The following is a 24,177-nucleotide window of genomic DNA, read 5'->3' on the forward strand; positions in this document are numbered from 1 at the left end:
TGTTGTCAGTGTGTTTTACAAACTGAGAAAGGAAAGTGTTATGTTGACCTATGCATAGCTGGCAAGTTCTGAAACATTGTATTATAGATGCTTAAACAGGGCCTTGGGGTTTTTGCTTTGCATGCTGCTCCTGTGCAGTGGGTTATTTTGAAAGGTGATTCAAATAACCTTTCCAAATGTCTTGTTTTGCAACATCAAGGAACTTGCAGCTGCTCAGCCATTTCAACTGTCCTGAAAGCCTAGGAAACATTTCAAAGTGGTGTTGACAGGCAGAAGCCAGGTGTCTTTTGGTAGTTTGCTTCTGAATTTGCTTTATTAAAACTATTAACAGTTGAAAGTCAGGATTCGGGTGGGTTGATTGGTTTGGTTTAGATTTTTTGGTTCTGAGGATTGAACCTAAGGCCTTGAGCATACTAGTCAAGAGCTTCTACTACAGAATAATACCCTAAGCTCTCAAGTGTATCTGATAATGAAATAATTCAGTAAGCAGATTTTAGATTAGTATGTATATGATGAAGCTGAAAGCTGAATTAAAATTATTAAGATTTAAGTTGTTTTCCAGGAAAACTCTTTAGTCTGGTGAGATTAAAGAAATAAAGGTAGAAAGAACAAGAAAAACAAATATGTCAATTTTGTAGCAGAGCAACTAATGGGAGTTAGTTCTTACTGCATGAGAAGGTTACCCCACAGTTGTTTAGAAAAAGAGTGAGCACAACTCTATAATAAAAGACTTGGGTTTCTTGAAATGCTAATAACTAGTCTTTAAGCATAAAACTCATAAAAAGGATGGCCTTGATACTTTCGTTTACAAATAAAAGTGTAGATGAGTAGAATTAATTTAGCAGCAGTTTATTTATTTATTTATTTTTATTTTTGGTTTTTTCGAGACAGGGTTTCTCTGTGTAGCTTTGCGCCTTTTCCTGGAACTCACTTGGTAGCCCAGGCTGGCCTCGAACTCACAGAGATCCGCCTGCCTCTGCCTCCCGAGTGCTGGGACTAAAGGCGTGCGCCACCACCGCCCGGCTTGTTTTGTTTTTTGAGACAGGGTTTCTCTGTGTAGCCCTGGCTGTCCTGGATCTCATTCTGTAGACCAGGCTGGCCTCAAACTCAGAGATCCACCTGCCTCTTCCTCCTGAGTACACCACCATCATCTGGCTCAGCTGTTTAATTTTTAAAAGATTAACTGAAAACAGTTGGATCAGCACCTGTTGTTAGGATAATATCATTAGGTCTTTTCATGTTATTAACTAGTATAATTTTTTTTTAAGAAAAAGTGAGTATTGACCACAATACTGTGAATTGTATTGCTTTATTTTTTTGTTTTGTGTCTTTTTTAAAAAAAGATGCTGACTATTATTTTAAATTGTGTGTGCACACGTGCATGAGTGCAGGTGGCTGGAGAGGCCACAGGTGTTAGTTTCCCTGAGGCTGGAGTCACAGGTGGTTGTGAACTACCAGGTGTGGATACTGGGAACTGAGGTTGGGTCCTCTGCAAGAGCAGGAGAGCTCTAAATTGATAAGCCACCTCTCCAGCCTCTGTTTTGTGTTTTGAAAGTTTCATTTTGAAGTCCAGGTTGGCCTGGAACTGACTGTAACCCAGCTTGGTTTTCCAGTTTATGGTAGCCCTACTGTCTTTGCCTCCTGAGGGCTGGGGTTACAGGCCTGTGCCACCAGGCCCAGGTAAATTTTACTTATAAAAGGAAAAATGACATTTTAGGACAAGAGATTCATCTGGAGAAATGCTAATCTTTAGAGGAAAAATATATTATGCAATTGAAAAGTACATTTTCAAATATGGCTTGAAAATACTGCAGCACTTGTCTTAAAGCTATTTGTAGAGGAATATATTACTAAAAAAGGGAATTTTCTAATCACCAGGATACAAATTTGAAAACCATTCCCTTTCATTTGGGTGGAAACAGCCCACTGGATGTGAGTGAACAGCTGTCAGTGTTCTCGGAAGCAGGTGTGGTTGTTGGTTAATTGCTTTCCTTTCCATTTTGAGTGGCAGGCCATGTGTCTTTGCTGATTCCGAAATGTTAAGACATTTCCTGCCATCAAGGTCATAGCTTCTTTTTATAGACTGGATTATTGATTTCTGTACTGGAACTTCATTCTCAAGTTCCCTTCTTAAAAAAGGAGGAAGTACAGGAGTGCGGACAAGCGCGGAGTAACTCTGAGAGTTGTTTTCTTTAACTGGCCACCGGAGCTGTCCTGCTAGTTTTGTCCTATGGCAGATATTTTGGCTCCTGCTTTATAGAAACACAGCGGATGCTTTATTTACTGTCTAGGATCAGAGTCAGTGGAAGGAGGGAGAAATTATATGAATCTTCTAAGTTTCAAGAAGCTGTGTCTCCAGTTTTTGTTTGGTAAATGTAGCACTAGAGGATAAAGCAAGGTAGGTGATCCAGGCTGGAGAGCATAGTTGGTTGTCTCAGCAGTCTTCAGATGGGTTAGAGTAAGTCAGGAAAAGGAGCAATTTCAGTTTGAGACAGTTAACTAAATGAGAAGTGTTTAATTGGTAAAGATGATTTATCTTCAGATTGTGTGCCTTCAGAAGCTTTCTCAAATAATCAAAAAGCAGTACAGATATTTCCCTCAGTAGTCTCCCTATTTTTGATGGTCAAGATGATTTTTGTCTGTAGTCTGAGTAGGTGTCTATGAGTTTGACAGTATTCAAAGGGCCTTGACTTTCACCTTCAATATCCAGTTTGTGGACACAGCCTTCTGGGTTCTACTTCAGAGTGTTCTGAAAACTGACTTATCCTCTGGATTGTTACTGTCTTGCTCAAAGCCACCTTATCTCCTAGATAGTCGAAACAGGCCCCTTTACCCATCTTTTTGCTTCCACCCATATCATTTTTTTCAGTCTGTTTTTATAAAGCAGCTGGAGTGATCTCTTATTTAAAACAAATGGTCATTTTTGAATGTAACCGTTAATTTGCTTCATTTGAGGGTCACTGTTCTCTGAATGAAAGCCAAAACTTCTGGAGCCTGTAATGTTCTCACTTCTGACTCTGCATTCTTGGTCCTCTTTTCCAGTAGCACTGGCCCTCCTGTTTTTCCTGGAACACTCAAAGCATGTCTTTTATAATTGTAACTACAGCTTAGCTTATCTGCTTGTCTAATGCTCTGAGTATCTATTTGGCTCACACCCTCTAGGCTTGATTAAAATGTCACTTTTCTAGCAAATTCTTAAAAAATTGGAATCCCAATCTCTTCTGGAACTACAGATTGTTTTACTTTGCATTTTTCTTCAAGGAGTGGCATTGTATTTCTTTTCTTTTCTTGCCCACTAAAATATACAATTCATCCCAATAGGAATTTTTTGTTAATTGCTTTTTGCCTTAAGAATATGTGACATAGTATATATCCAGTAAATGTTTAAATTAATATATTATTATGTAGACAGTCATACATATATTTTAGCTCATCTGGATAAATTCAGATTAGGTCAGTTGTATTTATTTTAGTGGGAAATACAGATGTTTTTGTTTACAGAAGATGGATTTGTTTTAGTGAAAGTGTTGCAAGGTTTTGGCTCTGTATACAATGTACATTTGGCTTTAAGTATCCTGATCATAGAGAATAATCAGACTCATTTGCATGGTTTCCTGTAGAATTTATGTTAAGAAAAATAACAATACATAAACTTACTTGTTTTTTACTTTGGAGTGTAGGTTCTATTTGCTTCTGTCTAGAATTCTTTTAGTGTGCATTTATATTATAATGTGCTGTTTTAATTTGGTGATACTGGCATAGGTCATCATACTAGAGGCTTATATGACTTAATTTGGAGCTGAAAGAGGTGGAAAGCTTGATGGGAGTGGGTTGATGTTAGTAAGATTGGATCAAATTAAATAGGGCTGATCTCTCATGCTTTTGAATTGCTGTATACACATTTGAACAGGACTGTAGTTGCTGAGGCATGACATGAAGTTTGCTGAGTCTTTAACAAATATGAAAACTGCCTTCCTAGAACTGTAGTAGTTACAGGCTTGCCTGGGACAGAGGGACTAGCCCTCTGGAGGCCTTTTCTAACCATGTGATTATTATAGCATTGTTTGGAACATAAATTTAAGTCATTAGAGGTTCTTTATCACCCTAGAATTTTTTTAAAAAGATATGTAGTATTACATGGAAAAGCTAAAACCATTCAAAAGGTGTATGTTAAGATAAGCAAATTATGCTTCTGTCCTTTAGCCCCTCCCCACCCTTTCTCTGCCTTCAGGAAACCTTACCCACCTTATCTTTGTAACCTTTCAGATAGTCCATGGGTATGAAAGTGCACACATGCATTTCTAAAAGCAGACCATGTACTCTGCCATACATCTTTAAATTTAGTTTGCTAACTAGTGTCTTTCATCTATCTTTACCTATTTGTTTATTATGTAGATTTATTTTCTCTTTAACCTTTGCCTAGTTCTCCATTTTAAGACTATACCCTGCAGCTGTTCAGTGGTGGCACACGCCTTTAATCCCAGCACTTGGGAGGCAGAGGCAGGTGGATCCGTATGTGGACAGCCAGGGCTACACAGAGAAACTTTGTTCCAAAAAACAAACAAACAAACAAACATACATACAGTCTGATTAAAGGATGAGTACTGGATTATTTCATACATGTTGGCTATAGATTTGCCTTTAGATGGATACAAGCAGTAGGATACTGACACCAAGATTTAAACTGTTTTATACCCTCAGAGTTTTAAGTAGTCTCCATACTGCTCAGCTAGTTAGGACTCTGCTTGCTTGCCTGATCTTCCAAACCCCACATCCTTTCCCTCTACTCTGTCCCTTCTTTCTAGCCTTCCACTTAGATTAAAGGGATTTCTGTGGCAAGCCATTCTTTTCCAATCTTCTGTGAAAATATATTGTTTCAGTGAAATTAAAATATTACATAAAGAATGGAATTGTACCAAAATAACTATTTTTAAATCATGTGTGTATGTCTGTGGACATATGCCGATGTGAGAGTGTTCTTGGAGGCCAGCTTTGCTGTGAGCTGCCTGACATGGGTGCTGGGAACGGAGTCTGCTACGTTTGAGCATTCTAGCTGTGGTATATTATGGTGGAGATTTTGATTGAAAAACAGGTTGCTTGCTTTGCATTGAGTGTCAACTACACTTAACATTAGTTCAGCTGAAATGATAGGTGCAAAACTCGTACTGTTGATGTGTAGTTGGACTCTTGGGAGAAGGGGTGGGACAGAAACTTGGTTTTATCATGTGTCTGTTAATTTTGATAGAACCTACTGTTTCTTTTGGCGGAAATTCTGTTGTTGGAGCTCTTCAGTATTAAGAATTGAAAATCTAATAATAAGTTATCATTATCCCTGGAAATGGTTCTTTCCAAAATGAAGTGGGAGGAATAAGATAGGATAAAGCTTGTTTTGTTTGCTTAGCAGACAAACACCGGAGACTAGGTAGAAAATTTAATGCCAGGACTGTAAGCTTTTAAGTCTGGCTGCCACTACAATACAAGCCTGTTAGTGCCTCTGCTCAGCTGATACACATTAACTGTGATAACATTGAACCAAAAGATTCAACGCAGGTTAGAATTTCCTTGTGTTTTGCTGTGCACTGTATGCAAACCATTGTTTTTTTGTAGTTTCTTGTAATCTTTTCCTCACAGAAGTCAGCAGTTGCAGATGTTTGAAGAAAACCTAGACTTGCATGCAAGAGAATGGGACTTGAATATGTGGGTGCATCCAAAGTGGAAGGGAAAAAAATAACTGAGGAGTCAGGAGATCTAGGCTCTTGTCTTGAATTGCTCCTAATTTAATAGTGTTGGTCTCAGAACATTTAACCTATTTGAACAAGATCTTTGAGTTTTTAAAAGGTCAGAATAGTTTATCTGCATTTCTCCTAACATTACTCTAAAGCTCCTTGGCTACACAAGGTGTGTTCTGTAAAGTGTCCTGTGTAACTTCAGGTGCCTGTGTCTGAGGTTAGAATTAGAATGAAGAGTTATAGTAGTATAGTATAGTATAGTATAGTATAGTATAGTATAGTATAGTATAGTATAGTATAGTATAGTAGTTTCTGATGCCTCCTCCCCTTTTTTTTGAGACATGGTCTCTCTATGTAGCCCTGGTTGTCCTGAAACTTGCTATGTAGATACGTAGACCTGGCTGGTCTTACAGAGATCTGCAGTCTAGGCTGGTCTAAAATTTCTGTGTAACAAGGGTGGCTTTGATACCCCCATTCCCAACCCCCCTTTTTTTCCTGAGACCGAGTTTTTCTGTATTGGGGATAGAACCTGAGGTCTTGTACATGCTGAACATGCCCTTCATCACCAAAATGCACTTAGCACAAATATATTTATTGCTACAAATTTAATATTTTTTGAAACAAAGTCTAAAAATGTAGCCCTGGCTGGCCTGGAACTTGGTGACCATTCTGCTTCCCAAGTCCTGGGATTTACAGACCTGTGCTGCTGTACCCCGCTTTTAAAATTATTACTACTTTAATTTTTGCAGTGCTGGGATATCAAACTCAGGGTTTTATGCCTTTTGGGCAACCATGCTACCACTGGGTTATGTTTTCAGCCCTGAAACATCAAATAAGCATTTAGTTATTGGTGACTTACAGAAGAGGCAAGAAAAAGTACTTCTTAGACCATGTCCCTGTTTCCAGAGGAAGTTGCCATCTGACTGAGCCTGTATGTAATGAAACATCTTAAACTGTTGCAAAGCAGCAAATCCTAAAATAAAATTATGGATTCTGCTACTTCTCTGACTTAACTTGTGTTTTAATGATATTTGGAGAGAAGAGTGCTGTGGGAAACACTGACCTCCAGATAGCTTATACTTTGTTGTTCTTTAAAGCTGTGTGGGTGTTTTGCTTGCATGTGTAGCTGTGCCTGACATACATGCAAGAGCCTTCAGAGACCAGAAGAGTCTGATCTTCTGGAACCAGAGCCACAGGCAGTTGTGAGCTGCCATGTGGTGCTGGAAACCAAACCCAGGACCTCTGGAAAACCAACAAGTGCTTTTAACCACTGAGACATTTATCCAGCCTCAGAGTTCCTATTTCCCTTTTTAAATTATTAATTTTTTAAGGTCTAGAGAAATGATGGCACAGTGCTTGTTAAGAGCACTGGCTGCTCTTCCAGAGAGCCCAGATCCCCAGCACCCACGAGGTGGCTCACAACTATCTAACTCCAGTTCTAGGCCCTCTTCTGGCCTTCATAGGCAGTATATGTATATGATGTAGACATGCAGGCAGAACACTCATATACATAAAAATTAATAAATCTTCTGAAAAATTTTTAAACTTTTTTTTTAGACAGGGTTTCCCTGTGGAGCCTTGATTGTCCTGGAATTAGCTCTGTAGACCAAGTTAGCCTCAAAACTCACAGAGATTGGTCTGCCTCTGCCTCCTGAGTGCTGAGATTAAAGGTGTGTGCCACCACACCTGGCTACAAATTCTTTTGGTTTTTTGAGACAGGGTTTCTCTGTGTAGTTTTGCTTTGCTCCTTTCCTGGATCTCGCTCTGTAGACCAGGCTGGCCTCGAACTCACAAAGATCTGCCTGCCTCTGCCTCCCGAGTGCTGGGACTAAAGGCGTGCGCCACCACCGCCCCGCCGCAAAATTATTTTTTGAAAGATTTACTTTTATTATTACTTTTAGTCCTACTTGTTTACGTGATTGCTGACTATGCACACATGAGTGCAGATGCCCTTGGAGGCTAGAGGTTTTGAATCTCTCTGGAGCTGGAGCCACAGGGAGTTGTGAGCCACCCAGTGTAGGTGTTGAAATTTGAAGTTGGGTTCTTTTCAAAAGTAGTATACTCTCTCAACCACTGAGCCATCTCGCTGGCCCTAAAATTATTGTTTATTTTTCTTAGACAGGTCTTACTATGTAATGTAGCCTTGGCTGGCCTGGAACTCAATTTGTAGGCCAGACTTGCCTCAAACGCACAGAAATCCACCTGCCTCTGCTTCCTAAGTGCTGAGATTAAAGGCAAATGTCACCAACTACAAACTTTTGGGGGAAAAAAATCCCCCTACATTATTTTTGATACAGGATCTTACTATGTAGCTATGTAATCAAGGTTGGCCTAAAATTTGACATTCCCCTGTCTCAGCATCCTGAGAGCTAAGATTATAGGTGTACTGGCAGTGATGTGAAAAATAGTAAAAAAGGGTAAACTGGACCAGAAATAAGATGGGTTTGTACATGAGTGGAGTCAGCAGACAATGGTGATACATAAAACACGAAAACCACATGGCCAGTAGAAGACTAGATTGAGGCCCAGTTAATTCATGTGACTTGAGGCAACTTGAGGCAAATCCTTTCACTTCTCTCTTTCTTTTCACATAAATAACAGCTATTTGGGGGGAGAGAGAGGGAGAGAGTTTGTGTGTATGTGTGTGTGTATGTGTGTCTGTCTGTCTGTCTGTCTAGGCTTGCCTTGAACTTGCTATATAGCCAAGAATGACCTGGAATTTCTGAGTTCCCTGTTTGTACCTTTCAGGTACTAGGATTATTGGACATGTGCCACCACATCCAGTTTATGAGGTGTTGGTGATCAAACTAGGCTTGTGGATGCTAGGAAAGCAGTCTGCCAGCTCCCACCCTAAAATAAAAATTTGACCATGGATTAATATCATTAATGGGGGCAATGCATAGAATTTTAATAAAATGACTTTGAAGTAGAATTTTGTTAAATATCTTCAGCCTATTACAGATAGATACCTTATTTTAAACAAAGAATATATGTGAAAGATCTATCAAAAGCAGAAAAATACAGTATTTTTGTGAGTTGAACAGTTAAAAAAAGAGTCAATGGAACTTTTTCTACAAGTAATAATGATTTGAATGAATTTTTAAGATCTAGGCATTGAAAAACGAGTTAGAAATAATTTGTTCCCCTACAAACTGTATTGAAGCAGTTTTGAAAAAAGATAAGGCTGGTGTTTAAGATTGTTGTTGTGTTTGCACCCTTGTAGTCTTTATGGGTGGCAGTCATTTATCATTGGTGACATTTGACCTGTCTTGGGCTCTTAGGGAATGTATTTTTACTTTAGACTTCATGTTTACGTGGTTCTTAATCTCACTTCCTGTTACGTATGCTTTTTCTCCCAGGTTTTTCGTTGGAATATACGTTGCACATTTATGGCGATTCTGAGTGTGAGGGCAGACTTCTGCCAGGCTCAGCACAGCGTTTTCGCTGACAAGTGAGCTTGGGGGATATATGTGCCATAATTAACATTGCCTTGAAGACTCTGGACACCGAGACTGGCCTCAGAAGTAGTAGGCTTTTTTTTTTTTTTTAATTGCAAGCATATTTCTTTTAATGACTCCAGTAAAATTAAGCATCAAGTAAACAAAAGTGGAAAAGAACCTACACTTTTAACTTGTCTCACTAGTGCCTAAATGTAGTTTAAAGGCTGCTTACATTTTGTATGTAGTTGGATTTTTTGGAGGCTGAAGGTATCCATCTGCAGACATTGAGGCCCAAGTTGAATTTGGATTGAAGTGGATTCTGAATACTTCTGCCTGTGTTGAAGAGAGAAGCTTCATAAGGAATAAACAAGTTGAACAGAGAAAGTAGTGATCAATAATAGGCATTTAGTGGTCTTTTTAATGTTTTCTGCTGAGAAACATTTCAAGATTTATTGAGCCCCCTTCCCCCCTGTTTTCCCTACCACATTCACACACGCACGCTCACACTTTTTATTTGCCATAATGAACCGTCCAGCCCCTGTGGAGATCTCTTATGAGAACATGCGTTTTCTGATAACTCACAACCCCACCAATGCTACTCTCAACAAGTTCACAGAGGTAAGATTGTAGGATAGTCTACTTTTGGGATTGACTTATAGCTATTAATAAGTCTTATTAAAATTAGAATAAAATGGTGTGATTTAACTATGAATGTTTATCTTTTAATAGTTTACATTGGGTTGAATTGTTACTATAGAATTTTTGAAAGAGTATTTAAGAAACTTTGGGGCTATTCTAGATTATCTAGTACTTTAAATCTTGTGTTCTTTCTATGTTCATTAGCAGTATTTTTTGTCCTTTTTAGTACTAAAAAAACATTTGTTGAGCTTAGCATGTACTCAACATTGCAGTAAGCACTGAGCACTGTTTGTTTTGAAGGTCAAGGTACAAAAATTCTATCTGACACAGGCACTCTTGTTCCCTCCTCCCTCTTACAGATAATACCACTCAGCTTCCAAGTCAATCATGTAATTTGCCCAGTGGCTCATTGTATTTGGTAGAACTGACACTTAAGCCTGTCATACTGAAACTCAGGTTAAGGGGTGGATGAGATGGGGAAAGGAGAACTCTCAGGTGTGACAACCTCAGTTTAATCCTTGAGGCTATGACAACTGATTCCCCCAAGGTATTCTCTGATCTCCACACCCATACTCTAACAAACATGTGTAACAGTACTTATCATAATACAGGAACCCAGAAACTTGGGAAGGAAGTGGTCATGGGTAGTAGAACAGAGTCTCATTTGTTCCCCCCCTTTTGGTAATTAAAAAACTCTTGACTCTTTTAGCAAATATTTAAATACAGTTTTTAGTCTTTTTGGTTTTTCGAGACAGGGTTTCTCGGTAGCTTTGCGCCTTTCCTGGATCTCACTCTGTAGCCCAGGCTGGCCTCGAACTCACAGAGATCCACCTGGCTCTGCCTCCCAAGTGCTGGGACTAAAGGCGTGTGCCACCACCGCCCGGCCAGTTTTTAGTCTTTTATAGATTGTACTATCAAATATGAATTCGCAGCTGGGACTCTCGTTTTGTGGGGGCAAAGCTGATGCCAAATAGAGGTTTATTGTAAAAAAGTTGTAGCACAACTTTCTGCTGAGTGACAACCATGAAAATCGTTTCAACTTCTTTTTTTTATTTTTCCATTTCTGTGCTACTGGGGATTGAACCTAGGACCTTGTGCAGATTACTATGGACTGTTCCACTGACTTATATATATCCCCAGCACATGTATTTTGAGACCTTTCCCCACCCTACTTCAGTGGTACTGGAAATGGAACCCAAGACCTCATGAATGCCAAGCAAACACAATGCCAGTGAGCTATATCCATGCCCTTTTTTATTTTGAGGCACTCACTAAATTTCGAAGGCTGGCCTTAATTTAATTCCATAGCTCAGGTGGGCCTTGAACTTGTGATTCTTTTGTCTAGCCATCTAGATCTGTGTCCCTAGGCTCACCTGAAATTCATTTTTAAAATTCCTAGCCGGGAGGTGGTGAGATGGTTCAGTGGGTAAAGGCACTTAGCACCAAACCTACATGGTGGAAGGAGAGAGCTGAAATTTGAAAATTGTTGTGGGACCTCTATGTGTGCACTGTGGTATGTTCACAAGCGCAGGTACAAAAATGAATAAATGTGATTTTTTTTTTTTTTCCGAGATAGGAAAAAAAAAGATAGGCTCTTAGCTTTGGAGCCTGTCCTGAACTAGCTCTGTAGACCAGGCTGGCCTCGAACTCACAGAGATCTGCCTGCCTCTGTCTCCCGAGTGCTGGGATTAAAGGCGTGCGCCACCACTGCCCAGCGTGAATAAATTTTTTTAGACAGGGTCTCACTATATGACCTTGTCTGGCCTTGAACCTCTAGCGTTCTGCCTGCCTTTGCCTCTGGAGAGCCATTCCTGACCTGTATTTTCTGTTTAAAGGAGCAAGGCATTTGGCTATAATTGTTGACTAGCTCTTTTTAAATCACTTTTTCTTCCTAATTTCAAAATTAAACTTATTCTTTAGAAAGGCAATAAATGCTTACTACACAAAAACCAAAATATATAGAAAAGCAAAATAAGAGCCAGGCATGGTATTGAATGCCCTTAATTTAGCACTTGGGTGGCAGAGGCAGGTGAATCTCTGTGAGTTTGAGGCCAGCCACAGAGGTCTACAGAGTAAGTTTCAGGACAGTTAAGGCTACACAGAGAAAACCCTGTCTATAAATTATAAACAAAGCAACAACAACAAAAAACATTGAATTGTTAAATACCTGGCTTCTAGATTTTTTTCCCCATGTGTGTATATTTATAAATACACTTATGTAAGGTCATACCACATATTCAAAACTGTCCCCCCAATCTCTTTAGTGTTACTTTCATAGCTGTCATAATATTATCTGTCTGGGTGTACCATCCCTCCCTTAATCATTCCCTTTTGTGGGGGGAACATTAATAAACATTTCAACTGTTTACCATTCTGTTCTACCTATGATGAAGATGTGTAAGCTGTTTTGTCTTTTTTTTTTTTAAAGATTTATTTATTTATTATGTATACAGAAGAGGGCGCCAGATCTCATTACAGATGGTTGTGAGCCACCATGTGGTTGCTGGGAATTGAACTCAGGACCTTTGGAAGAGCAGTCGGTGTTCTTAACCTCTGAGCCATCTCTCCAGCCCCCTGTTTTGTCTTAATTACCTCTTTTCAATGAAATCCCAAGAATAGAATTTCTAGGTCAGTGTTGTATGTATGAACTTTTAAAGTTTTTGTGCTGTGCTACTCACTGATTGCCCTTTATAAAGATGACTTTTCCCACAAGAAGTGTGTGTCTGGTATATGTTGCTGCAATGAGATCAGTTTTGAGCTTTGCCTGAGAACAGCACTGCAGCATAGTTTCAGTTTGTACAGTTCTGAAAACCAGTTTCAGATCCCCAAAACAAGTTCTCTGATAACTGTCTCTCTTTAAAGGAACTTAAGAAGTATGGAGTGACAACTTTGGTTCGCGTTTGTGATGCTACATATGATAAAGCTCCAGTTGAAAAAGAAGGAATCCACGTTCTAGTGAGTGTATAGTGTCTTTGTTTCTACAAATACATACTGACATTTCCTAACACTAATATTTATGAAGTTTGATACTCAAGTGCCAAGTTAATAGGCAGTTTTGATAGCAGTCTTCTAGAGTTTCTTTGGATTAATAAATGAGCAGTAGCATTTATTGTGTCCTTGGAGTCTATAACTGCAATGTATTTTCAACAAATGAAAGGCAGAATCGAGTAGACACTTACTCCTAAAACATGGAAACTGGGGACTGGGAAATGTCTCAGAGAGTGAAATGCTTCTGTCAAAGCATGAGGACCTGAGATTGACCTTAAGAACCCAAGTAAAAAGACCATGTCTCAAAAAGTTAATTCTAGCACTTAGAAGGCAGAGGCAGGAGGCTCTCTGATTTCAGGGTCGTCTTGGTCTACACAGTGAGTTCCAGGCCAGTGAAGGCTACCACAGCGAGATCCTGTCTCAGAACCCCCACTTGGCCACACACACAATGAAAATTGTTATTTTTGTATTTTGGGGACTAATGCAGTATTTAGCTTTTTTTGTTTCTAGGCTACTAATTTGAATATAATAATTTCCATCAGAAATACTTCATATGGATATATCCTCTCCCAGTTTGTAAGTATGAGCTTAGTGACTTACTATTTTGTGGATCATTTGTAGAGGACAAAAAGGCAGGCGCAAAAGTTAAAGACTAGGAGAAGGCATCTTGGTACAGAATACTCTTTGGTAGGCTTCTTCAAGAGCTCTAGTAGGGTTAGACTAGTTCAGTTTGAATACAAAGCAAGCATGCTAACTTCTTTACAGATAATAAGAGACTCTTATTTGGAAAAAAACAAACAAACAAAAAAAACCAAAAATCCAACCTCTACCATTTCCCCTGAATAATTGGCTCTTAAGAGTGACTCTTAGGAATGAAATGACCTATCAGTCTTCTGTGCCTTTTTGAGGGCAATGTAGTAGGAAGAGAGCTAGAGCTTTTGTGAGTAACTGGGAAGAAAGTAATGGAGGTAGATGGTTCTGTGACTCCTCAGGTATGGGCTTGGTCAGTGGTTTGGAAGGCAGTTGATGCAGATAAGTTTCCTTGTTGGTAAGGTAGTCAGTCATTTCATGTTTACAACCCACACTCTTCTCACTTTTGCTTTAGTGAAAAAAATTGTGTTTTTAAAAAAATGATTTCACTTCGGGGCTGGAGAGATGGCTCCCCGGTTGAGATCACTGACTGCTCTTCCAGAGGACCTGGGTTCACTTCCCCCGTATACACATGTCCGCTCACAACTGTTCGTACCTAACTCCTGTTCCAGGGGATCTGATAACCTCACAGACATAAAAGCAGGCAAAACACCAATGCACATAAAGTACACATAAAGAAATTATTTTAAAAAATGTTCACTGCTTGGCATTGAAACAGTTGGCTTGCATTTCTTTCTAAGAGACTAGTCCATTGGCTGGAACTCCTGTCGATGAGAATACATGTATAGAATGCAGCCCTGTGAGTTAATTTTTTTAATTTATTTTTTATGTTTATTTATTTATTTATTTTGGTTTTTCGAGATAGGGTTTCTCTGTAGCTTTGGAGCCTGTCCTGGACTAGCTCTGTCCACCTGCCTCTGCCTCCCAAGTGCTGGGATTACAGCCGTGCGTCACCACCGCCCGGCTGAGTTTATTTTTTTGAGGCAGCCTCATGTTATAGGTAGGCCTCAAACTCATTATGTGGTTGAGGATGACTTTGAACTGACCTTCCTTCCTTTACCTCCCAGTGCTGGGGAGGACAGGTGTGTGTGCTGTGGTTGCTTTATGCAGTTCTTGGAAGGTGAGCTCAGTGCTTCCTAAATGCTACAGGCAAGCCCTCTACCAGCTGAGTCATGCCCCCAGCCTAGTTCTGTGGTGTTTTTGGTTTAATTTTAAAATGTATATGTGTTTTCATGTTCTGATCTGCTGGAGCTACAAGTGGTTGTGAGCCACCTGATAAGGGTTCTGGGAATTGAACCCAGGTCCTCTGGAAGATCAGTAAGTGCTTTTAAATACTGAGCCATCTCTCTAGCCTTGTTTTCAACTTTCATAAATAAATTTTTCTTTTCCATTATACCGTGTACATGTGTGGAGCCATCTAGCTCGCCTAGTCCTGTGTATTTTAAGATTTTTGAACTGCGGTGCATCTCTCACCCAGCACTTGGGAAGCTAAGCAGGAAAATTACAACAAGTTCAGGACTAGATTGGTTATAATGAAGGAAGGTCAAGGTCAACCTTATAATGAAACCCTTTTTCAAAAAAACAATATTCAAATTAAGCTGAATACAAGTTAATTCTTCCCTCTTGTGTGTTCTTTAGTGGGTACATGAGAAATCACCTTGTTTTGATAATGAGCAGCATGAGAAGTCTTTGGATTGACCATGGTCTTTGAATCAGAAATGTTGGCAAACACCTTCATACAATAGAATGAACTAGAGAACCTAAATTAGTTTGTAGAAGATAATGCTAGGTCTGGGAATTATTTCTGTCCTTTAAGTTTGGCTTTCTGTTTTGTTTTAAATAGCTGTGCCCAGATAAAATTAAAGGTCTGACTTAAACTTGAAGAAAATGTGGAGGTTACCTTTTCCCACACAGATTTATTTATATTTTCCCAGTAAAGAGGTTTTGGAAAGAGTCAGTCACTCTAGAAGGATAGTCCTCAGATAAAGACCTTCCAGTTCTTTAAATGGTCTTGCAAGTCCCGGTGAATTGGGAGAAGCCAGTTAGCTGGTGGTGATGTCAGTATCGGTAGTGTGGGTTCTGGTAGTTCTAATTGTTTAATGCTTCTTTTTATAAAAGACAGCGGTTGTGTTGCCTATGCCTGCAGTCCCAGCACTTGGGAAACGAAGGCAGGAAGAGGGGAAGCCAATTTGAGTTACATTTAACAAACAAAAGAGCTGGGTATGGTGGTATACTTGGGAGGCAGCAGCAGGTTAATCTATTTGAGATCGAAGCCAATCTGGTTTACATAAGGAGGTCCAGACTAGCCAGGGCCACATATTGAGACCCTATCTAAAAATGTTAAAAGAACAATAACAACCAAAACAAAAAAACAAAAACAAAAACAAAGACACACACACAAAGAAACTGCTTATCAGTGAGGGCAGCATGTTATGTGCATTGTTTCTTCTCCAGATGCACTTTAAGGAAGTGTTAGAGGAAGTAAGGTCTCCATTAGGGTGCTTGTTTACAGTTTAACTGTAGTGACATTGTTAGTAACACTGGCAGCCCTTTAATTAAGAGGTATAGTTGACAATTCAAACGTAATTTGCTGTCATGGCCAATGGACTACTTAGAATGTTCCACTGGTGCCAGTAATGATTGCTGAATCAGTTTAGTGCTTGTTTCTTTTCTAGTATTTTTACTTGGTCCCAGTACAATAGTCTGAAGCTTTAAAACATTCCCCATTTCATTTTTGTCCTTTAGTAGTGGGTAAAGAGTGCATAAAATGTGATGACTCCTGCCCATTTGCTGCGGGCCGCGGGAATATCATAAGAACTCAGTGTTAGAGTTATTAGAAACTCTTGCCTATGTAACAACGAAGATTAAACAAGCAGTAATGTGCTGTTTGGTAAATGCAGGGAGAGCTGAAAGACAACCTAGATTGATGACTAGACAGAAAAGGAGGCTGGATGAGCTGTGGTAGCACACACCGTTAGTCCCAGCAGTTGGGGGTAGAGGATTCTCTTGAGTCCAAGGTCTGGCAGGGCTATCTAGAGACCCTGTCTCCTCACTAAAAGAGGAAGTGGAAGGTATTTCAGCACATGCCTGTAATATTAGAATTTGGGAGGTAGAAGTAGGAAGGATCAGAAGTTCAAGGTCAACCTCAAGTTAAAGGTCAGCTTAGACTACATGAGACCATAAAAGAGGATGCTTAAGAAAATCGTCTCAGGAGCCTATCATTGACACTGTCTTTACTAAATAACATGTATAATTTGGGTGGAGGTTTAAACCCCCCCCTTTTAATTTTATTCACACAAAGATAGTATTTCAGAAAGAAATGAAAAACACTGAGATTTCAGAAAAGATTTTATAGCCCAGGGGATAATCCTCAGAAGCAGTTGTGAAGGAACCAGTGAGACTCGATCCGGCACACACTTCCAGGGGACCTACAGCAGTTAGCAGTGTCTATCCAGGCACTTGGTGGTCTCAGCTGCTCTAGATCTGTGACACCACAGTTCTTGGTTAAGATAGGGCTAGGGGCGGTAAGTAGTAGGATGCTTGCCTAGTGCCTATAAGTCCCTAGGTTCAGTTTGCAATAATTATATGTATATCTGTCTTTAGATGTGTATGGGTGGCATTGATTATAGATCATTTAAGAAGGCTTAACTTGGCAGATTCAAATTTTGGTCTTGGATAGTTTTTTAGCAGTGATTAGAATTATGTTAAGAATAGCAGTAGTGGCGCACGCCTTTAATCTCAGCACCTGAGAGGCAGAGGCAGGAGGATCTCTGTGAGTTCAAGGCCAGTCTGGGCTACAGAACAAGTTCCAGAACAGCTAAGGCTGCACAGATAAACTGTCTCAGAATAAAACAAAAGAATAGGTTTAAGTGATATATTTATTTTAGTTAAGCCTGCCTGCCCTGGCTACTATTTTCACTTCATCTATATTAGGATGTTAGTCCCTGAGAACATACCAGTTGAATATAAGAAGTCATTTCTTTTCAGGATTGGCCATTTGATGATGGAGCTCCACCCCCTAATCAAATAGTAGATGATTGGCTAAACCTGCTAAAAACCAAATTTCGTGAAGAGCCAGGTTGCTGTGTTGCAGTGCATTGTGTGGCAGGATTGGGAAGGTAAAAACTCTTACTTTTTTTCTGAATTCATTGTGTCTAAGAAAGCCAACTGAGCTGAGTGGCGGCGGTGGTGGTGCACGCCTTTACTCCCAGCACTCGGGAGGCAGAGGCAGGCAGATCGCTGTGAGTTCGAGGCCAGCCTGGTCTACAAAGTGAGTTCCAGGAAAGGCACAAAGCTACACAGAGAAACTTTGTCTTGAAAAAACAAAAAGAAGAAGAAGAAGAAGAAGAAATGAAAGCCAACTGGAAATTTCACCTTGGTAGAACTTGCATTTAGTAACTACATGATACTAAATTACTGGAAAGGAAATGAGCAAATGTCAGTGTAATAAGTTCTCTTAAGAGCCAGTTGTGTTGGGTCTGGATCGGATTCTAATGCTATATAGCATGTAATGAGGGTCCGTGTCCCATTTCAAGAAATAGAGATACTTAGGTCATTAAGCGGCCAACAAAATTAAAATAGTTTTAGAGATTAAAGTATCTGTACATGGTTGGGTTTGGATTGAAATGAAAGGGAATTTAACAAAGTTACTTTAAACTCTTGAACAGCGATGTGTGGACACTGAAAATTGACTGATTTTAGAACCTTTTCTGCCAAATATGCTTGCAGTAGTGTGTTGGATAAACAGAAGGTTAAGTGCCAATTTATGAGTGCACTGTGACTCAACATTACTGTGAGATGCCATTGCCTCAAGGTGGTGGTGACTTGGGCTATTAGCTCTGCTTAGCACTTTAGTATGTTAAGGTTTCTTTATGAGGTTGGACGTTTCAGTATTTTGTATTTATATTTTATAGACCTGGCTGTCCTAGAACTTACTGTGTAGACCAGGCTGTCCTTGAACTCACAGAGATCTGCCTGTCTTCCAAATGCTGGGATTAAAGCATGTGCCACCACACCCAGCACAAAGCTCAAATTGGTAATGTATAAGCTTTCGGTTAAAAACCAGAGCAAACTCTAGACTCTAGTACTATGGATACTCATGATGGCCTTCTCTTTGCAGGGCCCCTGTGCTGGTTGCACTTGCATTGATTGAATGTGGAATGAAGTATGAAGATGCCGTTCAGTTCATAAGACAGTGAGTATATACAGTTGTATGTGCAGAACCCTAAGTGGGGCTATGCAGGAGGAAGAGGTTATTGAGACATTTGAAATATGTAAGAAGTGGTTGGTTTGGGCTTAAAATACTGTTTGAAAATAGAGAAAAAGATAAAGGCAAGTGACAAAGACTACCAGGAGTTTGTAAGATTGTTCTTCTAATTTAGATGTCAAATTTGGGTATGGTAGTATGTGGTTGGATGTCTAGGAATCTTCACAGTGAGTAAATTGATGAGTGCTGTTTTCAGTGGATTCCATAATAGCGCCCAGTGCAATTTCATATGACCAGCAGACAAAAGGAATGCATGGAGGAACAGATTAATTACTTTAGTACTTTAACATTATTTTTTAAATTTTATGTGCATTGGTGTTTTGCCTGCATGTGTGTATAAGGACGTCAGATCCCCTGGAACTGAAGTTACAGACAGTTATGAGCTGCCATATGGGTGCTGGGAACTGAACCCAGGTCCTCTGGAAGAGCAGTCAGTGTTCTTAATCAATGAGCCATCTCTCCAGTCCCCACTTGTTACTCTTGAATGACCTGTTCTCATACAAAATTAGAATAGTAGTAACCTGACATCCCCGACACTGGTCTGAAATAATAGGCCATGTTGTTCCTTTCTTTAACAAAATTAAGAGGAGAAAGAAAAGACTGACAGGAGACCTGAAGTGTATGGTTCTCAGCACTGAGACAGTGGTGTCCCACTGCCACTCCACTCTGCCCCGAACATGAGACTCTCTTCGTATGTTCGAACTAGTGTTAGTTTTTTAAAGTTTATTAAATGCTTGTTTCTCATTCTGATCTGAAGACTCTGTTCATCTTATTGGAAAGAGTGTAGTCAGGTGTTGTTGAACAACCCTGCTGATCTCTTTTAAATGAACTACATGATGGGCAAAGAAACTCAAGCAAATTTGGTGGCAGAGGCAGGCGGATCTCTGAATTTGAGGCCAGCCTGGGCTACAGAGTGAGTTCCAGGGCTACACAGAGAAACCCTGTCTCGGAAAAAGAAGAAAAGGAAAGAAACTTCTTTTGGAGGGGCTTGAGTTTATGTCTCATCTGGTGGTGGTGCATGCCTTTAATCCCAGCACTTGGGAGGCAGAAGCAGGTGGATCTCTGTGAGTTGGAGGCCAGCCTGGTCTACAGAGTGAGTTCCAGGTTCCAGGACAACCAAAGTAACAGAGAGAAACCTTGTCTCAAAAAACCAAAAAATAAACAACAGCAACAAAAAAAACCCCAGAAGAACATGACTGTAGCTGGGTGGTAGTAGCACACACCATTAATCTCAGTACTCAGGAGGCAGAGGCAGGCGGATCTCTGTGAGTTCAAGGCCAACCTGGTTACAGTGCAAGTTCCAGGACAGCCAGAGCTACACATAGAAACACTGTCTCATAAAACCAACCCAACAAACAAACAAAACAACCAAGTTCACGTGCCAACTTTTAAAGTGATGTGGTATGGGAAATAAGCAGGTTTTCATCTGGGGAAAACTAGCTTAGATGGCATTGTGCCATAAATAGTACATTTCAGTAAGCTGTGCAGTTCTTTGCTACATGATAGTGTACCATTCTTGTATTTTCAGAAAAAGAAGGGGAGCATTCAATTCCAAACAGCTGCTTTACTTGGAGAAATACCGACCTAAGATGCGATTACGCTTCAGAGATACCAATGGGCATTGCTGTGTTCAGTAGACGTAGAGGAAGGCTGAATGGATCGTGGCATTAGAGGGAACTCTTGGTACCTGGAAATGTGAATCTGGAATCTTACCTGTGTCATCAAAGTAGTGATGGATTCAGTACTCCTCAACTCCTAATGATTGAGAAGAAAGCAAATGATAAAGAAATCCCTCTATAACACGAATAAAATGTTTAAGAAAAGAAAAAAGAAAGGAAAAGGGATTAATTTAGTGAAAGATGATTTTGCTCCTAGTTTTGGAGTTTTGATTTCTGCCAGGATTGAATTATTTCAAAATCCTCCTGTGTTTTTTAAACTTTTTTCAAAATAGGTATCTGAGGAAAACCAGCAGAATATTAACCAGTGTGGAGCCAGTTGTTGGGGAGCACACACTTCCATTATGCTTGGCACATAGGTCTCCTTGTGGTAGGATTTGGGGAAGGTAGATTATCCCCATCTTTCTTCCTGTCCTGTCCCCCTTACCCCACCCCCATACATGTAGATGGAATAGAAAGAAATCCTTGTTGCTGTAGATGTACGTATGTCTGCAGCCTTAAGCCTACCTGGGCACTTTTAGGAAAACAACGACAAAAAACACCAAAAAGAAAAAAAAAACCCAAAAAAAAGCAAGCCAAGAAAAAGCAGTGCGCATCTGTTCTATGATCTAGGTGGTTTTTTATAGTCTAGTGATGGTGGGTGCTCGCTTAGTTCCTCTTCCTCACGTAGGCATGGAAGGTAGCCAGAAGCAGTTTGTTTTGGTAAATGGTGAGGAAATGACATCTTAAAGAGGAGTCTGTCTCCTGGAACTTAGCTGAGAGGAGAATCCTTTCCCAATAGTGGAAGAAGTGGGCATCCCAGAAACTTATTGAAGAGATGGCTCCAGGCCATCGATGGTCTGTCCTGGAGAGTTAGCATGTTTCTACAACTCTAGAACTATGGGTTGTGGATTTGCTATCTAACGATGTCATGGAAAAGCAATATCTTAAAATCTGAGGGCTGATTTCAGAAATAGAGGAGCAACAGAACATTCACAGTATTTTGGTCTTAAGAATGTCTGTGATGGTGGTTTTCCAAATTACTCTCTCTATATGTACAGTTAGTGTAACCACCTATTACCTTGTTATTACTAGATTCTTCTGAGATTAAAAAGGAAAAAGAAATCACTGTCAAAACCAGCAATATCTAGTGAGTGTGTACCCACAGGCAATGGCAAGCAATAAAGTGAATAGCAAGGGGACTCCGCTCGTGGCATCATGTGGGAGCATTTTTCGGGTTCTCTGTTAAATGTGCTGATACAGAAAAGCTGTTTTTTCCTTATTTGCAGAAGACAGTTGACCAGGCTGCAGTGGAGAGGCAACTCCGGGGACTCTGGCACCCTCTTCAGCTAAATGTTCCCTACTTGACAGTGAGTGTCAAGCCCTGAGTGCAGGCCTAGAGTCTTCTTGTCCCAGTGGAAATGTATTGTGCAGAGCCTTAAGCTTCCCGCTTTATTAGTACAGATAGGCCAGTAGGATGGATGACATCTCCTTGATGGTACCTTGGTGGCTGGCAGCTTTGTGAACTGCCTCTATACTATTGCTGGGATTGTTCTGCTTTTAACTAAATTCGAATCTGTGGAGTCCTTCCTGCCTCATCCCAGAAAATGAAAAATAATGCTTTTTTGACATTGTTTCTAGAATTTTAAAGTGTAAAATGATGATACAACCCAAAATTCTCTTATTTCAGAACATGACGACAAATAGATCGCTTTAACATAGACTCAAGATCAAAATATCTTACCTTCTAAGTTTAGATTGACTGTTGACTCCAGGGGTTCTGATCAATACCAGCAAACCCTTTTCCACCTGACATGTTCAGAAGTTTGGTGTGTGCATTTGTGCATGAGCACATGTGTTCCCGTGAGGCTATGTGCATGCAGGTGTCCATCGGTCTCAATGCCTGCCTGAGATAGAGTTACATTCCTGGTTCTGTGTGAGGAGAAGGGTGGATAAAACAACATAAAACAGCCCTCATATTGTTTTAAATAAGACTAATGTTAACTGTTCTCAGAACTGGACTTTTTTTTTCTCCTCAAAATTAAAACTTTTTTTTCTTTTGGATTTAATGAAGTATTGCTAGTGGAAGTCAGTTTGGCATGGTGAGAGATGTCAAACTTTTGAAAGGTGTGCAGCCTGATTTAAAACCAAATCCTGAACCCTTTTAAAGAACAATAAAACATATTTTACATGCTCTTTGTGCATTTTTTTCCCCCCACCTCCAAATTGAGTTTGTTTGCTCCTTTTTCTCTGGTATTCTCAAGGCCTGATTTGTGTCCTGATAATGTGCTTTCAGGAGGTGAAGTGAGAAGTGTTCAGTTAGGTGTACCTGACCTTAGTTCGGATGCAAGTAACACATTTTCTGGTTCACCTCCTGGACACAACAGTATAGGAATTCAGCGTCTCATTCTAAGGAATTTGCTTACATCATAGGCTTGGATAAGGCATTACAATTTTTCTTTAAACTCTTAAAAGTGGAGAATTACCTGCTTTATGTATGTATTATAGAATTTCTCTTTAATCATTGGTAAGCTAGATAAAGTGCCAAGGTACAAAGAATTGAAAGATGAATCCTGCTTTAGAGGACCTCAGTCTTACGGAAACAAAGTTACAGTGGGTGGAAGGAAGCTGGTATGGTGGTAAACATCTGTAATCTAAGCACTCTAGCTCGGGGGATGGAGCATCAGGGCGTTCAAGGCTGCCCTGGGCTACATGGTAAGACACCTTGTCTTGGTAAACAAAGTTACAGTGGATGGATGGCTTTGTGCTGTGCCATCTACAAGCTGTTGGTCCCAGAGCTTAGCATTAACCTTGTCCTCTACAGTAGCTCCATTAGATTCTTTGGCTGGTTGTGATAATTACTTAGCTCTACAGGAAATTGCTAATGCCTTGTCTTCATTCTGGCTGGTCTTGGTTAAGCCAACTATTCCTCTTCCCCTGAAATTGGGCAGCTCTACATGCCATCAAGTCTGAAGTCTTGTGGCGTCTGCATTGTCTCAGGTCTGCCACATCTGTCTCATCTGCTCTTTCTCCTTGCTCACTTTAGCTCTGATTGGTTGGTTTTTAAACCTAGAAACAGGAAGGGCCAGGAAGACAGCTCTGCAGGTAAAAGACAGTTCATCCCTGGAGCCTCCTAAAGAGCTGGGTATGTGTAATTCCAGCACTCCTGTGGAGACAGAAAGCAGAACTTCCAGAACTGTCTGGAAGCTCCTAGGTTAGCTAGCTTGGAGACGTCTGTGCAGTGATAGTGCTGGATAGTCTGAGCAATGATTTGAACCAACTACGAGTGCCGATCCCTGACCTGACCTTCACACTTCCTGACCCACATCTCACCCATCTCTGGTGGGCACCTGTGGTACTGTCTTAAATTGTTACTACCAACATATTGACTCCTGTTTAAAGGGTCCCATTCTATAAACACTATATCTAGGATTTAAAAAAGGAGCATATATGTGTGCCTGTTGAGTTTATGTGTACCACATATATGCAGGGGTCCATGGAAGCCAAAAGAGGCAATTGGATCCCCTGAAATTAGTGCTTCAGGAACCTGAGTCCTCTGCAGAACCAGCAAAAACAATCACCGAGTAACTCCCTAGCCCCCTCACTTCTTTTTTAAGCTTAAGGCGAGTATTTCCATCTATCTGATTTCATCCCTTATTTGAATAAGGGGCTCTTTATTCCTTTCTCTGATGCCCTTTTCATTTTCTTTCTAGATCATTCTCACCAACCTATAAATATGCTGTTTGTTGCATATTTATAGGTTAGACCTGGTGGCTCATACCTTTAATTCCAGCATTCTGGTGACAGAG

The 24,177-nt window shown here is 40.2% G+C and overlaps 1 protein-coding gene across 11 annotated transcripts in view; it reads left to right on the forward strand.

The window, feature by feature from the left end:
- Ptp4a2 (protein tyrosine phosphatase 4A2) overlaps nt 1–22,562 on the forward strand; it is a 34,913-nt gene extending 12,351 nt beyond the window's left edge. For 6 of the 11 annotated variants that reach the window (XM_076565184.1, XM_076565181.1, XM_076565183.1 and 3 more), the window contains exons 2-7: nt 9,089–9,787; nt 12,671–12,763; nt 13,307–13,372; nt 17,435–17,565; nt 18,567–18,641; nt 20,242–22,562. In XM_076565184.1, the coding sequence (XP_076421299.1) occupies nt 9,692–9,787; nt 12,671–12,763; nt 13,307–13,372; nt 17,435–17,565; nt 18,567–18,641; nt 20,242–20,350 (570 nt within the window). In that variant the 5' untranslated portion in view covers nt 9,089–9,691 and the 3' untranslated portion in view covers nt 20,351–22,562. The remainder of the gene's footprint in view (nt 1–9,088; nt 9,788–12,670; nt 12,764–13,306; nt 13,373–17,434; nt 17,566–18,566; nt 18,642–20,241) is intronic. The other 5 variants (XM_006994362.4, XM_006994363.4, XM_076565187.1 and 2 more) reach the window with 4 other exon arrangements.
- Nucleotides 22,563–24,177: the final 1,615 nt, after the last annotated feature.

The sequence above is a fragment of the Peromyscus maniculatus genome, chromosome 2 (genome assembly GCF_049852395.1).
Source record: "Peromyscus maniculatus bairdii isolate BWxNUB_F1_BW_parent chromosome 2, HU_Pman_BW_mat_3.1, whole genome shotgun sequence".
Taxonomy (NCBI): domain Eukaryota; kingdom Metazoa; phylum Chordata; class Mammalia; order Rodentia; family Cricetidae; genus Peromyscus; species Peromyscus maniculatus.